The sequence below is a fragment of the Gracilinanus agilis genome, chromosome 3 (assembly GCF_016433145.1).
Source record: "Gracilinanus agilis isolate LMUSP501 chromosome 3, AgileGrace, whole genome shotgun sequence".
Taxonomy (NCBI): Eukaryota; Metazoa; Chordata; class Mammalia; order Didelphimorphia; family Didelphidae; genus Gracilinanus; species Gracilinanus agilis.
Window position 1 is genome coordinate 263000799 of NC_058132.1, and position 18481 is coordinate 263019279.

At 31.9% G+C, this 18481-nt stretch overlaps 1 protein-coding gene across 1 annotated transcript in view; it reads right to left on the bottom strand.

Annotated features, from left to right (window-relative positions):
• Positions 1 to 8352: 8352 nt before the first annotated feature.
• GCA (grancalcin) overlaps positions 8353 to 18481 on the bottom strand; it is a 41116-nt gene continuing 30987 nt past the window's right edge. Inside the window, exons 3-8 of the mRNA XM_044666563.1 lie at positions 15512 to 15581; positions 14235 to 14278; positions 13781 to 13928; positions 10308 to 10421; positions 9889 to 9947; positions 8353 to 8632 (exon numbers count right to left, since the gene is read on the bottom strand). Coding sequence (XP_044522498.1) covers positions 8606 to 8632; positions 9889 to 9947; positions 10308 to 10421; positions 13781 to 13928; positions 14235 to 14278; positions 15512 to 15581 — 462 coding nt within the window. The 3' untranslated portion in view covers positions 8353 to 8605. The remainder of the gene's footprint in view (positions 8633 to 9888; positions 9948 to 10307; positions 10422 to 13780; positions 13929 to 14234; positions 14279 to 15511; positions 15582 to 18481) is intronic.

Below are 18481 nucleotides of genomic sequence, written 5' to 3' on the forward strand. Positions count from 1 at the left end.
TGTGTGATGAAATATGATTTGTTTAGGTTGCAATAATTGCATCCATTTGGCCAGCAAAGGTTCTTAAATTGCATGTCCATGATGAAAAGGATAATCAAAGAATCTCAACTACTTTAAAAATATTATTTGCCATTTTCCCAATGATAAAAACAATAAAATGCCATTAAAACTCTAGTCGTACATCTGTACTTTACAAAAAAGACCAGATATCACATGCAAGCAAATGTGTGTGGCCTACAGTTGTATGCTTGTTTTAGCACCTTCTTGTAAAAAAAAAAACAAAACAGGAAAATGGCATAATTGTCCATAATATTATCAGTCATATATGATACAACTAGATATTTAAAACCTATCTCAAGATATTGTTCTAACTGAACATAAATCAGGAATATGTGACACCATCGCTATTCTGTAGTTTCATAGTACCTGGTATCTATTCCATTCGGTGTGATTTTTACTTAAATTATTAAAAGTTGATGATTGGATTCACAAGTTTGAAGATAATTTCCACATTGAGGTAAAACTATGAGAGAAAATTTCTTTTTGCACATCTTTGGTGCAGTAACTTCAATGATTTCAAAATCTTTTCTGTACTGATTTTAATGGCCCCTGGGAAAATTATCCCCCAAAACTTGTCTGAATGAAAAGCCAACTGAATGGCATAGCAATGACAAGATAAATTCTGGAGATTTCTAATAGTCTGACCTCAAATATCTATGAGCATAGGATGTTATTGATGAAATGGAACTTCAAAATCATCGAGGCCAACTCTGCCCTTTTGGCCCCCAACAAATGCAAAAACCAAATGCTCAGGGGTAAAAATAAAAAATAAAATCACTTTTCAGGTTGACACTCTCCTCTCAGTCACTACAATATCTGACCCACGGCCACAAAATACTACTTAAGATAACAGCAATCAAAATGATACACTAATATTTAAACTTAATTCAAGCTTCCCCCATTTAAATATCTCCATAGCTTTTCCCTTAAATTGCACTCAATTTAAAGGAAGTTATGCTAATCCTTTAGTTCTTTTAAAAGATGTCTCTTGTTTTTAAATACTTGAGACATGAATGGCAGATCAATGTGTATATGCTTAGAACAAAGAAGTTGACTATGTTTCTTACCCAGTACAAATGTCCATTGTGTAATACAAAGGCAATATAGAAAAAATATATATTTTCAAAAATATAAACTGGGCAACTCTTCGCATTACAAAAAGTTAATTTTAGGGGCACTTTTTAAACAGGAAGCTTTAATGGTAAATGTGCTCATTTATATTGTCTGATAAGAGATTTGGTGGGAAGTAGAATGGCAAAGAAAAGTGCTACCAAACTGCCAGCTGAAGATCAAGCAGCACTGACAAATCTTACAAAAAATAGATCCATCAAATTATATACACTTTGATTTACAGACTACTTTTCAGGAATACATGGTTACATACAGCATGTCATGTCCATTTAAACTTCAATATCAGTAGCTTCTTTGAAAAGTCAAACTGTTAACTGAGTATATTAAGTTACTATAGTAGTAACGCCTCTGAAATATTTTTTGATTTGCACACAACCAAGGGAACTGAGCTTCGTAGCACTGTTTGAGATACTAAACACACCCCAAACCAGGAAATCATAGCATTCTCTAGGTGAATCCTAAGGTTGTAAACCTGTGAATCTCATTCTTTTATTTTCCTTGAATTAGCCAATAACATTTAGTAATTTTTTTTTTAAACCCTCGTACTTCGGTGTATTGTCTCATAGGTGGAAGATTGGTAAAGGTGGGCAATGGGGGGTCAAGTGACTTGCCCAGGGTCACACAGCTGGGAAGTGGCTGAGGCCGGGTTTGAACCTAGGACCTCCTGTCTCTAGGCCCGACTCTCACTCCACTGAGCTACCCAGCTGCCCCCTAGTAAACTTGTTTTAATGTATTTCTGCATATGTTTAAATCTGTTTCCTTACAGCTCTATATAATGATCTTAACAGCCAAGTATATTTGTATACAGGTGAAATGAATGATGTGGTTGTCATTTCTGTTCACTTTTTCCTTCTAAATTCCTTTAATGAGTCTTGTGTGTTGATCAACATCATTATAAAAATGAAGTTTTTATTTTGTACTTAACACTTAAATCCTCCTTGTGTGCATTGTTAACAAAACATACTATTATTACTCTCTCAGAATTTCCAAATTCTCTGTTTTTAACCTGAGTAGCTTCTCTGTGTATCATCATGAAACAATTATATCATATCATCCCTTTAGATGTAAGGAAAATATTTTCTCTTAAAAAAAAAAAAGTTCAAGTAAGTCCTTAAGAAAAACATTTCAAAAACCTCTAGTTATAACCAGCTAAATCCCTTTGATTTTATTGGGAGGCATAGTATCAGGTGTATGTTTGTGTCTAATATATGAAATTATATTGGGATTTTAATTGGAGAAGAAAGATGTTAGAATGTTTACTAAGGCTGAGAGAACACAATTCAAAATACTAAACCAATGAAAAGTATGTTTTGAAAGGAATGCTTTTTTATCACTTGTTTCAACCATACAAGACTAAGGAAAAAATCTCATTCATTGTACTTTTGTTTAAGTAGTCAATATCCTGAAATGTTTCCAGTATAAAGAAACAGCTTACCAAAACATACTATACTTTTCCCTATGTCTTTACTCATACTATGTAGCATGAAATCACAAAGGTGACTTTGAAATAACTGTACAGAAATATTTATTTTTTAGCAAATGTTTTCTTCAAAGAGTATGTGATATGGACAGCATAAACCACTTGCACAAAGTTTTGCAATAACCCTCTGAAAATAACTGTAAATATTTAAAAAATGTAAATTGCATTGTAAAAATTATTACAAATTTTTGGTAGCTAAAAAAGCATACAGGGAGTTGAACTGCTGTAAAAGTTGTACTGATAATATAATGTACATACAGATTCAAGAATGAGGAAAATAATTTATGGACTATTTGAATAAGAAAACTGAACAATTTCAAACCCATAAATGAAGACTGTTTAGAGGCATCAAAGGTGGTTGTCTGGCTTTAGACACTTGAAACTTTTTGGGGGGCTAATTCTATTTCCAACATTTTTATTAGGTACAGTACCAGATATAGGCATAATGGTGCTGATTTATTTCAAGGAATCATTTAATTAAAGAACAGTGCTGAATTTTACTGAGTTCCATTAGAACACTGATTAGTGAGAATGTGGATATATGGCAAAAACTATAAAGTTTAAAAATTAAGGAAATGTGGTTTTTTTTTCAAATGTTTGTTGTAATCCAACAGGAACTCGCTAAAATAGCAATTTACTTTTAAAAATTATTTGTCCTATTATGCAAGATTTATAATCTTTAAACATACAACTTAATTTTAAACTGGAATTTACATAACTCACTATGTATTCTTTTCTCTTTCCCCTAGTCTGGAAAATGAAAAATAACTTTTTTTTACCAATTATCAAATTACCAAAATTTCTATGCATTTCTTAGTCCCTCCTTTAAAAGGGTAAAAAAGTTGTATTTGCAAAGAATTTTCTAATATAGTACATAAAATCTAATAGTAAAATAGTTGGTCCCTCTGTTGAAAATGTGGAACTTTCAAATAGAAAATGAAGCTAAGGAATGTTAGTAAATTTGGCTTGATAACTCTAACTTTCTTTGCCAAGAAACCTAAAACTGACACAAGGAAACATTCTTGCTTTAAATAAATGCTGAAACAAAAGCAAATAAAGTAGCATGCATTGAGCAAATGTCAGCAACGAGCACTCTGACCAATTAGTAGGTGGCAGAGTGCAAAGAAGCAGAGAGCCAAATTTTAAAACTGCTGTCTTCGTTATAAGGTTACAATTTTGGAATGACAGATACAGGGAAAATTTAGACCCATGTTCAAGGGAGAATGCCAGTTTCGAGTCAATCAAAAATTAGCCTGTGACATACAAAGAAAATGGATTTCCAATCTGTATGATTCTGGGGCATGTTTACTTGCACTGCTTAGTTACTCCTTTGAAATTACAGTAACTGTAGCAATGTATATTTTTATAGTTAAGTAGTACTATCTAATTAAACTTCATCTGCTTGTAAAGGCATATGGCTAGCTTTATTTGTATTCACATATTATAGGGCTGACTTTAGCAACCCTGGAAATGTTAAGTGTAGCATCAGGCCACTTTGTCTGGCACAAATCTCAAAAATATGGCCATGGAAAGTTAACTTCATAACCTAAAAGGTTCCCAAGTTGCCCATGTTTAATTGTATGTCTTAGAGTAATGTGGAAACCACAAGAAAATGTGGTTCTAGTGCCACCCAAGTGGATCACCTAACAAATTCCTTACCCGACCCTGCCCAACTCACTTCCTAATAATACAGCAATATGAAAATGTTGTCAACCCCTATAGATATGCTCATTAATTTCATTATTCCCAAAATACTATAAAAAGCCGAGTAGTTCTTTCATTATATATCAATAAAATATATTCCCTTATGTTCTCCAGAAAAACAAATAGGCAAAAGCTAGCATAAATGATGGTTTAGAAGCACAGAGCAATAAACATATATGAGGACGTGAGATTTGGAGGAAGCTTCCAAAGCTATTGCGGGTCACTAAAGCAATTGAATTCAGAGAAGAGCAGCTCAGTAGCTCAATATACAGCAATATTAGCTTTTGGCTTTAGGACCACAAAAAGAGCATCATGACATTATCCAACTACAATTATGTCTAAAGTCTTAACTAAAGTGTAGAATGGCCCTAAATATTTCAATACCTTAAGAGGGGCTATCTTCCATTAGTCTGATTCTATACACATACCCACTACATGAAACCTTAGGTTTATAAGTACATCGTTATTTAAAAGAGCTAAAATAGATCTGATAACATCCCCTATAATAGATTCCAGCTTAAATAAATTAAAGCACACTTTTTGATGTCTCAAGACAAATCAATAAACCACTTGGGCTGCATTTTCAAGTGATAGGGGAGGTGGGCTGGAGGAGATGATTTACCATCCTTCTGAGTTTTCCTTCCTATATATAATTTCTTGGACTTTTTGAAATAAATACTAAATATTCCTATTAATTTTCCAAGCACTGCTAATTCTATAATAAAATAAAATTACAGATGGTGATTTTAAGAACTTTCTTTCAAAGGCAAAAATCTAGTTTCTGACAAGTATTTATTCAAGGTTAGTTAATCTGAGTGACAACAACATACAAGATTACATTTCATTTTATCTAGTTCAAGTAGAGAAATAATCACAAGAATGAATTTTTGTATTTTTCAAAAAGATGCACAAAATATAAATCACAATGAATCCCATACATTTACTTTATGGGTAAAATGCCTTTTACAGATACAAATATATGTGGAAAATATTCATAATTCATGAATGAGTTTTTTATTTTGTGCTACTTTGCTTGCTGAAATGCATGCTTATGAAGTTTAAAAGAGCACAATTCAATTACTTGGCAGTAAGTTTAAGATGACCGAATCAAGACTCCACATTAAGATGACTCCACATTTCCTCATCAATGGAACAGAAAATATCTATGCTACCACTTTGACATAGAATTGCAATGCCTGACATTTACAATCTGGCAGTTTTTTAGACCTAGGTGAACTACTTCATTGTTTTTATGAACCGTAGCATCTCATAATATGTATGATAACAGATTTTGTATAATGCAAAACTTTACAGAAAGCAATTTGAATGTTTATTTCTAAAAAAAATTCTCAAGATGACTTGGATCATTGTTTACTATACAAATAAAAGCACTTGTACATTGACAGTGTAAATTATTCAACAATTCACGACACTAACAAGACTTAGAATAGGACTGACTTCACAAAATCAACTAACCAACCACACTTACAAATCCAGTCATGAGCACCCAGCAAAGTCTATATACAACCATTTAATTTTTAAGTCACTGATCTGAGTATTTATAGATATTATTTTAATTACTATAACACAAAAAAGAATAAAAATTTCAAAAGATGAGTGTGCTTCAATATAAAAATACTGAACAAAATCATAATTATGCTTAATATTTTATGAAAAGATTTAAATTAATGTGAAAAGCAATATGATTATCTAGCAATTTTCAAGAAAAATGAATAACACATGAAAACTATAAAACGAACTGTTATTTGGCAGAAATGTAAATGGTGATTTTAATGCAATTCTAAGTTTTCACCTCAACCTTTGACCACCAGGTGCAAAAGGCACTAGGACTTTTTAAGTACACATCTTAAAAAAGGGACATATAGAACGAAATAATAAGGATGTTTAAAGTTGAGTAAATTAGTTGCCAATAATAATAGCTATAATAAAGAGGCAGCATGGCCTAGGGCATTGGTGCTGAATGCAAAAAAAAAAATGATCCCTGCAGGAATACATAATGAAAACCACAAATTAATATTATTTATGTTGTCTGTACTTTTGTTTATTTTGTTGACTCTTTCCCAATTACATTTTAATCTGTTTCAAGCTGCACTGTGGAGTTTTGGGGCTACAATTTTGGCAACTGTGATGTTATAGGGAGACAGCAAGTCTTGAAACCAGAAAAAGCTGGGTTCAATTTCTGCCTGTGACACTTACTCTCTGGTCATCACTTACCTCTCTGTGCCTTGGCAATTCTCTAAGACTGTCAGTTGCATAGAGGATGCAGATGTGCATTGGTAGAGGGTGTTTCCTCTCCTGGGATTTCCCTTTACCAATGCAATAATAGATCTAGTCCTTACCTCTACCATTAGCTACAGCTTATGAGTCTTTCTATAAAATCTCAACCGAAAAACATTTTACTATGGCTCAGTCAACTTCTTCCCACACTGACAAACTGTCGTCATATGAAAACAGACTGAACAGTTGATAGGAGTGGGCAGTATTTAAGAGGGAAAAGTATTTATGGGAGTAGAGAAAATTTAAAGACTGTGGATGGTTTCCAGATAAGTCCTCTTTAAACATTCAAATTTTAAAATATACATATTACTGAAGTTTAAAAGCAGCCAGTTACTGCAGACTAGCAGTGTCATATTGGCTATACTTTACTTTTCAGGAATTGCAAAAGGGAATGTTGATTTAAATTTCTATTTATGCTATGAAAGTTTTTTTATCAATATGCTGCCATCTGCCCCCATGCTTTAAATGGATAATTGTTATTTCTCCTAAACTGCTGTAACTTTAAATGTTAAATTACTTTTTGGAAACAAGAAAAAAAAAACTACATATCACTTAGCTCATATACCACATGTTAACTATATTCTCATGGTATACAGTACCACTAACCCTTAGGAAGATTTTTAAGTAATATATAACTTGGTCTTTCTCTATTTTCAAGTTCTTCAAAATGTTTAAAATAAAATTGGAAATGTCTATGAAGTAAAGGGTTAGAATTTTAGAGTTAAATGGAACCATAAAGGTATCATAGTACAACTTCCTCATTTTACAAATAAGGAAACTTTCTCACTGAAGTTATGACTAGGTGATGACAGGGCTGAATCCAGGTCTCCTGACTCCTTATCCTTTGTTTTGATCACCGCAACAGGCTAAATAAACAAGTCCTCAGGTAATTTATCTACTAATATGAGGCAAAAAGGAATCAGTTACTCAGTTATTGCAATATGACAATATGGAGTTCTAAGTGATCCTTATAGTGCCTAGCACACTGGTCTGCACAGAGCAGAAAACAGTTAAAATATTTGTTGATGGACTGATGCCAAAACAATTCAATCAAATAAATCAAAGTTGTTTTTTAAAACATTTAAACAACTGGTTGGCTAATTTCTTTTAAATTTCAACCATTATTTTGGCACTGTGTAAAATTTACAGAAAATTATAAATGCTGACATTTCCATTCAAAGGATCTTCATTACAGATACTGGGATATAAGCCACATTCTCTTAACTTCATGCTTTCAAGTTTTATGTTCACTAATTAAAGTGGAGAAGTCAAATAAAACTGAATTATAGCATGTCACCAAAATAAACAAATGAAGTAGGTGAAAAAATGTTAGCAAAGAACAGCAAAGAAAAACTTGGGTCTATTAATGGTTCAAATTAGAAAATTTGTGGTAATTCTCAGGCAACTGGTCATCAGACTATTACTTCTGTTTTTCCCTTTTAAACTCAACTCAGTTTTCATTTCCTAATTACATAATCGACAAACTTGGGTACAAAAACTCAGTTCCTTTTCTCTAAATAATTTCCCAATATTTATAGGCAAAAATTGTAAGTTGTTCATTTTCAAGGTTTAGACATCATACCTAGACATTCTTCAATTTATTATTCTGGTTAAATATATTTTATATACTACTCAAAATCACCCAAGAGGTAAGATCATTCTTATGCTTGGTATTTAATTTTCATTAATCATAACATATAATTTTCCATTATATAGATGAAAATGTAAAGCAATGCTTTTTCAAATTGTAACATTGTAAAGAAAACAATTTTTATTGCTCTGAACTGTGCACTAAGATTAAAACAGTTATACAGATAACAGGCAGGAACACAGAGAAGGCCAGAAGAGCTTGAGTTCACAGCAGGTTCAGGTAGTTCTTTCTGAGCAGAAGAATTCACAGGATTCTCTCTCCCCCAACATTCAGTTGGGTACTCATATAGCCATAGTGCCCTGCAAAAACTAAAGCAAAATCACCAGTTTACAAAAAGAAGAGTCTTCAAAGATGATTCTTAAAATTACCATTAACTGTCTTGGCAGCAAGAAAATAATTTATTATTATAATAAAAATATTATTAAAATAATAAAATAAACAAGAATAGCTGCAACACTCAAGTCCTGTCAAAATACCAAAATACCACTTTGTGAGGGTTTTGTAGTTTGATTTTAATTAAATCACCTATTTCTAAAGAAGTGTTTTCACAATGAAAGACCTTTTGAAAATCTCAAAGGCTAAGGAAATCTCAAAGGCTAAGCCATTCAACTCAGCTTCTAATAACACAATAGCCCAAACCCTAGGTTGCCAAAAGTATGCATAACGAATGTATTATTATTATGTCATGTTCTCAAAAAAAATTTTCATCACCTCTATATTTCAACATGATTAAATAGCCACTAAAGAGTGACTTCTCAAATAAACATACAATTACATGTAAGAAAATTTACTTCTAAAAATTTTTTGAGGTGTATTTAGCTACTGATAAATATAAATCATACTAGCAAAAACAAATTCTCTGTATATTAAAACACAAGAAAGGTATAGGCCAATCATATATATTAATATTAGAGCTTCAAAAAACACAGAATAAAATTAGTAATCGGGGGAAAAAGTCATTTCCAAATTTGTCAGTGATTATTAACACCAAGTTCTGAGGAATTGTGATTTTTTTCTCATAGAAGGAAACCAACTTCCAGTCAAGTTCTTATTTAAAAAAAAAAAAAGAAGAAGAAAAAGAAGAATCTGGAGTAGACCTGTGATTTTACTGATAGTAAAAAACTACTAATGTAGGTATTAAAGAACATACTTGAATAACAAGCAGAGAGTAATGTGATTTACTGGCCATGGGTATATAGCTATCATTTGTTAAAGACCACATTTTAACATTGGTCTACTGACTGCAAGGTCTAATTTATTTATTCAGTAAACCATGATGCCTCACTCAAAGAAATTATGATATATATTCTCTTGCAAACACTGAGAAGACAGAGGACTATTCAAAAATAAAATGATAAAATGTTCAGAAACTAGAGGTCTACTTCCTATCTTAAACATAAAAATTCATTTTTATTTTAGAGTTTTAAGTTTTATACAACTTATAAGAAGTTAAGGCAATTGTATACATCATACTGTGGATGAGTTCCTAGACATTTTGGACAATTCTCAAGAAAGCTTGATTATAATACAGAAGGAATTTAAATATGTTAAACATAGTACTCACATCATCATATACAAAGTTCACAAAGCCTTGTTGCATGCTGTCTCTTCTCCTAAAGAAATCTTTAAATAAAAAAATAATTATACATTTTATATATGTAAAATTTATATTTTTCAACTATGTAGTGCTCCCTGTTTTTAGTTATACATACAATTAAATAAGACCTTTAGAATTCTTAGAGACATTAACAAACATTTTGTGACAAAAGTTTGAATGTTTTTCCCCCCAATGCTGAAGGTCAGATTATGTTCAGCATTTAAGTAATACTAAAACTTTAGCAAGATACAAGAAAACATGATTGACAAAGAAAAGTGCTTAAAACTTCAAGATTTATTCTGATAGCAAGTATTTAAAGCATGAGAAAAGTCTGAACACAATATTCTTAAGCAGACAGAAGAAATATACTTTTCTTAAATCAATACCTGTCAGTGCTCTGAGTTTTACACAGCAAGCAACATAATCATCAAAGAAGATTCTACCATTCTTGCTGTAACGCTTTACGATGGCAGTTAATGTCTGAGGACTTAACCTATAACCTAAACAAGAAAGAGATAAAATGATGACCTATAAAATTAGTGAGTCTTTAAGAATAGTCCCAGTATTTTTTTAAATGTCATTTCCTCCCAAGGAGAAAATTCTCTCTATCAATGCAGAGCAGTAACTATTTGTCTAGGAGAGTTGCCTGGCTAAGTGACTAATTCAGGGTCATGACCAATATATGTGAAAAGTAGGACTTGAGTCCAGGTCTTCAAGGTCCTCTCCCTGCAGACTTGCTCTGTTACCAAGGCTTCTATTTACTGCCTCCTGCCTCTGCATAATATCTACCAGAATGGGTGTCCCAAAAGTCTTTGCACAGCTTTAAGCTTTGAAAACTTTTTTTAAAGCTTTTAAATATTTAATGGACACCTTGTATATTTCTTACTCAACTCTAAAGCCATACCATAGTCAGTAATACAAAAACTATTTCTGTTGATAGCTTCCCATACCCCTTGCATAAATCCCATCCTTACACATGATAGCATTGATAGCATTATCCTATTAATCCACCTGCGCACAAAACTCTGGAGTCATCCTTGACCCTTCCTCCTCCATATACCTCCCATAAACAATCTATTGTTAAGTCCCATTTATTTATGTTTTTACCTGGAGGTCATTAACTTTAATAGATAGACTGATAGACAGAAATGTAGCACTGACATTACAATATAAATGTCTTCCTTTATAAACTGAATATATTTTATTTTAGGTATTTAAAAATATCCTGAAAAGGAGTTCAAAAATGGTCCACAAACCAAAAAAGGTTAAGAACTCTGCTCCAGGAATTCCTCTTTCAGCATTATCAATGTAATTTCCTAATGAAGATTTAATAATATCACTTCCCTGCTCTCTAACATTTATTGGTTCTTCACTGTTTAATGAGAAAATGTAATTCCTTACCCTGGCATTTAAAACCCTCCCTAATCTGGCTCTACCCTTAACATATATCTTCTTTCCAATGAAACTGGAGAACTTGGTTGTTCCTTAAATCCTATTCCAAACATCTTCTGTCTCTATGCTAGTCCTCTCATACCTTAAATGGGCACCCTTCCTCTCTCTGCTTTCTGAAATTCTCCACTATTCTTTGAGGTTAGTTCTCAAGAGCAATAGTATCAATAATGATTTGATGGGGAGGTCCTAGGTTTAAATCTGGCCTTAGACACTTCCCAGTTGTGTGACCCTGGGCAAGTCACTTGATCCCCATTAAAAAAAATAATGATTTGATGATCCACTTCCAGCAACTACAAATGATATCTTTTTAATAATTTCTCAAATCACCTTCTTTGATCTTTTCTATGCTTATACTTCTACAGAAATTACTGTCTCACCCCTCCACCTCAATAAGCTTCTTAACTGCAGAGATCATTTGTATAACTAGTAGAGCCTTAAATAAAGGAGTCATTTAATAAATGTTTGCTGAATTGACACTAAACACAACACATACAGAATTTTAGCAGATGAAAATATCATCATTAATCATCAGTATGTACTAAGACAATGATGGGCAAACTTTTTAAAGAGGGGGCCATAGGAAAGGTAATGCTCATCTGTCTTGTTTCCAAGGCAAATGTTTCTAAGACAACCCTTTTAACGGTTCATTATATTGAATCCTACTCATTGTATTCATCAGATTAGGAATAATGTCCTCCAACCCTGGTAGAACATTTCAGGCCCCCCCATCTGGTCCAAGGGCAGTAGTTTGCCCATCACTGTACTAAGAGATCATCAATTTTCCCTGACATTAAAGTATTGCATAGCTGATGGAAAGAACATCATTATTACAAAGAGTTTCATCTCCATTATAATCTCCAATATAATTACATATATTCTACTTTAAAGATTTCTGCTGAAGTCATTGTAAAGTTACCTGTCAATCTCAAGAATCTCCTCAAATATTAAAATGTGTGACCTGGCAGGACTTAACTATAACTATGGGAAGCCAAAGAAACACTTTTATTTCCCTGTAGTAATCTCCCACTCATTCTGTCTCTTCACTGCTCTCACCAATCCCTTTTAACCCTGGCTACTAAAATTTCACATTTGTTCCAGTGCTTTGTCACATTCTCACTGCCACCATACATTTCTGAAACAGAACAACTATCCCTATAAGAAAAACTATATAAGATAAAATTACAAAGGCAAAAACTGACACCACGATACTTTACAGTGATACTTTAATAAAAATTTAAGTTAAACAAATGCCTGAAAATAAAGAGAAAAGCCTCCTAATGAGAATATTTTTTTGAAATGTAAACACATTTTGGGGTTCTCCCACTTTTATAATCATAGCTTAGATGTGTGACTCTCCAAAAAATTTTGATGAAGACCACTACTTTAAACAAAAATTCCTATACTCCTTTCTCAACAAACATTAATATCATTTACACATTTACACAAATTTTAAAACAAAATTACCTTTCCTTCTATGCAAAAATCCATTTGAACAGATTGGATGTTTACCTAATTTAGAAGGTATATTGACATTCTAAAAATTATATTAAGAACCAAACTTCCTTTTTTTTTACTCTGAATATATCACAAAAATGATTTAAGTTTCCTGTACCAAAGAAAATACATATTTATACAATAATAAGTATTTACCTATTAAGAAAATTTTCAATTCAAGTTATTAGTAACAAAAAATATCAGCTTTCCTGTACTGAACTAAAGTTTACTTCTGAAAGCAAAAAACATCTACAAAGGGGTACAAGAAACAAAATACCATAAAAAAAGACTTTTTTCCCTTACTTAAAAGTATAATGCACTTTAAGTCAGATTAAAACAAGTTAATGGAAGCTAGTGATTCATGTGCCTTTTCATTACAGCAGATAGAGCAAGACCCTTAAGTCATTACAAATGCTATTACGAAATGTTAATTCAAATGTATTCTCTTTGAAATTATCATGGAGTTTATACTTTTTTTATTTTTTTAAATACTTAACTGCCTGTGTGTAGAAACACCACACAACACTGCAAATAATTAAGAAGTACAAAAGACAACCACTGACCTTGATATCCTTAAGATTTAAACTTTTTAATGAATTAAAGAATATCACAATGTTTTAATATAACCAGAGAAAAATTCAGTTGCAACAGCAAATACAACTAGAAATTTCTTTTGTAAACATTTTAACTATCATGAATAAATATTTTCAGAATATAGTAATTGTTAGTAACTTTGCTAAACACGTTCATCTAAAACATCTGCAACCTAAGAATCAAAACCAGAAATTAGCAACCAATGAGGAAAAATAACCTCTATATTTTAAACTACAACAGCCTAATGACAAAATAAATTCTATTTATTCAGAGAAGGGCAATCTTCTGGTTAAATGCTCAATTTTCCAATTTCTCTTACCCATAGCTGCAATGACTTGACTCAGTTCATGAAGCTCAACTGTTCCACTTCGGTCTTGGTCGATCATCATGAAGTTCTGCTTCCAGGCATTAAGAACTGCCCAAAGTTCCTTGAATTCATTAAATCCCATTTTTCCTGTATAATCTTTCTGATATTATTTTCTTAACAAAAATAACTGTCAAAAAGAATTGACTTAACATAAAATTCTAAATCACTAAAGAGAAAAACACGTAGTATTTCAACTTTACAAGGGTGCAATAGTCAACTAAATTCTGCATAATTTCTATGCAAAACTCAGAAAGGTTGGCACTCAAAGAAGGTGTTATGAAATATTTTTAAACACTAGTTTCCCATAGCAATTCTAAACTACTAATTGGCTTAAAGTGACATTCAAAATGAAATTATTCTATGTTACTCAATTTTCAATTCAAAACATTTTGTTATTTAAGGATACATCCAACATAGAAATCATAATTCTGCAGGTTTCCAAACTGAATGCTGAAAAATATAATGAAAAGTTGAAATGGAGGCTGCTTGAGTATCACTCATGACATTTTTGATAACTAATTCTTATACTAAGCATATATTTTTAAAAATCAAAAAACAAGAAAGTAGAAATCTTATTTAATTAATAAAAATTCCTAAATGAGATACTAAAATTCTCACTTAAGAAAGTTATCCAGGTTGGCTGGATATGATCCATTTTTATTTTTCAATCATTTACATATCGCAAATATGAACTAGAATCTTGTCTGTTTTTAACAGTTTAATATCTCCACTAACGGGGATGACTGTGAAAAGTATAGTTTGAGGAAGTTTGCAAAGCTGCTACCACTGATTCCCAATCAAAGGAAGACTATCATTTTTATACTTTATTATTAATCTTCTGAAATTATGATAATAATGAGGTAAAAATTATAAATGCTATGAATATAAATTTTATACTTCAAGTTAAATGTGATTTTTGTTAATTCAAAAATCATTAGGTGCCTACAAGGAGCACAATACCATTTCAAATGTTCAAGATATAAAGACAAAATGATATGGTCCTTCCTGTTAAGTTCCTAAATTCTACTTAAGAAATAACAAGAACAAAGCTAAATAAATATAAATTAGTTGTAGGAGGCAGAGAACAGTAACAATTTTGAGAGGCTGAAATACGGAGGTAGACATCAAAACAATCAAGGTGTTCACTAAAGAAGGGGTACTTGAATTGCACCACCTAGGCTTATAAGGACTAAGAAGGTAGGACAATAAGACATGAAGATCTTGGAGCCACCCAACCAATGCCTAAAAAAAGAATTGCCTCTAAATTTAACTGAATGACCCACAGTTTGCTCTGGGATAGGTCTAATTGATAATATGATTTACAAAATGAACGAAAGCAAATAACTCTTGAGTAGAATAGTCTGTAAGATCCTCTTTAAGCAAAATTTTCATTTCTGGGTAGGTTACAACATTAACATTGTCTTTCAGCTAACTAAATTGGGCTAACTGACTCTTGCTGGGCTGATGCAGTTCAAAATTTTGTATCATTTAGTAATCTGAAAAATATACACTGGAAAGTCAAAAAGATAAAATTTCCATCAAGAAACATGATAAATTTATTTTTATTTGTAGTACAGAACCCCAGAATTAGATATGAGTATAAACAAAAAAAGGAATGAAGGTCCAAATAAGTCTTAAAGTGAATTAATTTTCTATTTCAAAAGCAAAAAACGTAGCTCTTACGAGAATAGGTTCCACTAATCCCAGACTGTGTTAAACATCTCTGAAGCTCTTCAGCATCCACTTCACCATCCTGCAGAATAAGTTTATAAATTCATAGTCACAGAAGAGTACAAAAAAAAAATCAATCGGGTACTATAATCAATAAAATTAGCATGCAATCATATAATTTTCAAAGCTTTTCTATATACACAATTGCAAAATACAACAGAAAATGATTATGGCAAAAAAAAAAAAAAAAAAGAAAAATATTTTTGTGGGACCAGCACAAACTATGTAATTTTATGTTATTGTTACAATAATTTTTTGAATAAAATTTTCTAAATTGCTCTGGACAACATGGCAGCCCTCCCCTATTTGTATTTTTTGGCAGTCATGATATAATTTATACAGCGGATGGAAAAAATATATTAAATTAAATTTAAAATGTATTAAATAATTTGTCCTGAAAAATCTCAAGCACTTCTTTTTTGTTTTTTAAACCCTTACCTTCTGCCTTGGAGCCAATACAGAAGAGTGGTAAGGGTAGGCAATGGGGGTCAAGTGACTTGCCCAGGGTCACACAGCTGGGAAGTGTCTGAGGCCAGATTTGAACCTAGGACCTCCCATCTCTAGGCCTGGCTCTCAACCCACTGAGCTACCCAGCTGCCCCCTCAAGCACTTCTTAACTCAATTTTTTGTTTGGGTTTTTTTTTTTTAAAATACAAAAAATGTTACTTTTACTTGCCATTTCTTTGTGGAAATTTCAGGGCTTCCTTGTAATTTTGCTGCTATTCTTCAAATTATTTACCTAAATATGCTCAATTAAGAGTTAAACTGTTTTGTAAGGCAAAGAAACTAACAATACAAATAGGAAACCAAAATCAGTAGAGGAGTTAGTATGAACCTTTGATAAAAAACCTTAGCAATGCTCTAATCTTGTACTGCCTCATTCTACTCTGCAATCCTATTTTTTGGATATAAAAACACAGCATTAATTCAAATAAAAAATATACAAAGGAATATTTCACGCAATTACATCAAACACTGGAGCAGAAATAGGAGACATGAGAGCAGGACAAGATGAAAAATCTGAAAAATATATATCCCAAGGAATCCAAGTATCTAAATCAGGTAAGACCACTAAAGTTTTCAGGAAATGTTACTTAGAACTAATGTAAATACTTATAATGTAAAAATATTCTAATTTAGTATCTGGCAAATGAACCCTAAACACAAATTCAAATGAATCAAGTAGAAATGGGAAAATGTTATGAAAAGTCCCAAGGACCATGTAAACAGGTATTCCCTATTCAATGATTGCATGAAAGTTCTTGGTTCCCACAGTAGTTTATCTACTTTGAAATATAAAATTTTGAATCTGATAAACATGATAACCACCCTTGTAGATTCACCATGCTAATATTCGTTAAAATGCAGTTTACCCTCAAAATAACATTAATTGGTTAAAGAAAGAATTTGTAATATATTCTTTTTAAAGCAGAATAGCTGTATCTCTAATATGGGCCACAGTGCAGTAGTTTCGTAACATAATTATACAGAAAGCCCCCTTTTAAAACTCTTGGGCACATTTCTGGGGCAACCCAAATTGCTATCACCAACAACTATGATAACAAATCCAATGCAGTCTAATTTATTAAAAATCACTTCATACTACTTTAGTAATAAACTTTAACCACTACAGTGTTTTTTTTTTCTTTCTAAAGAGAAAAACTTTAAAGCTTGTTTTAAAAAAATTACTCTAAGAACAGGAAGGGTAGAATTCCCATCTCTATTTTTTTTTAAGTTTTCTTATTAACTGCAAAGCAAAAAGTGGGGGTGGAAGGGAGCATATGAAACCAGTGACTGTGTTCTTTGAGAAAGGATAGGAACAATTCTCCAGTGAAAGGATTAAGCTAATAAGAACTTTTTAGGTCTCATCACAGCCAAGAAACAAGAAGCCAAAACCAGCCTTTCTTTGGTTTTCCTTCTATACTTGCCTTATGAAAACAATATAGGCAAACAAAATAGGTTCATAAGTTTTTGGAAAGGAAGAATTTAATTTTTTTAATCTGTTTTATCACAATGGCAAAAGTGAAGAAAAATGAATCTGGAGTGATCTAGTAGTGTAACACACAAGTCATGTTCCAACTTGTTTCATTACCTTTACCTAAGGTTAAGGAAAATAGGAAAAAAAACTTCAGCTCACAGGAGGAGGATTCATCAGCACTTTTAGGCTTATAAGAGTACAGAAGGATCCTAGCAAAGTTTCTCTATTGTAAGACTGTTTTTAAAAGAGAAGGAAGAGAACTTAAAAAGTTATGGGTTTAATAGATACCCAAAAGTAAAAAGGCAAAATTAAACTTATTTTGAGTTGGAGAATACTATTGCATTTCTGAGTCTTTTGTTCAACAGTCCCATCAAGAGTGGAATGAAAACTCAAAAACACAATTTCAGCACTTACCCTCCCCCCCACCAAGAAAGCGATAAGAAAAAAATTCAATAAACTCTGTGTGTCAAATTTCTACCTGCTCAGTTCTCTGCAAGTCAAGGCCAGCGCTTCCATCACCCCACTGGTCTGCTTTGCTACATGGTAGATGACAGACTGTGGTAATATGCCTCGTACATCAGGAGTGAGTATGTATTCCCCCTACAAAAAACTAAATTTACTATGATATAATCATAGTTGAGAATTAAATGATATAAAATCAGGAAATTCTTCATCATATTTTTCATCAGGTCTTTAGCAACTTAAGTGTTATATCACCTTACCCATAATAAAGATCTTTATCAAATATTTTATCCAAAACAAAGATCTTTATTATACAACTTCTATGATTTATGTAAAATATATAAAACTTTAAGATAAAACCCTGCTGAGTCAAAATACACTTATCCTGAGTATGGGAATGTCTTTTCAAAAAATGAGCAGTTTAATAAACAGGATAAATGTGGCAGTTAATTTATCTTATAATATCTTCATGTATAACTGGA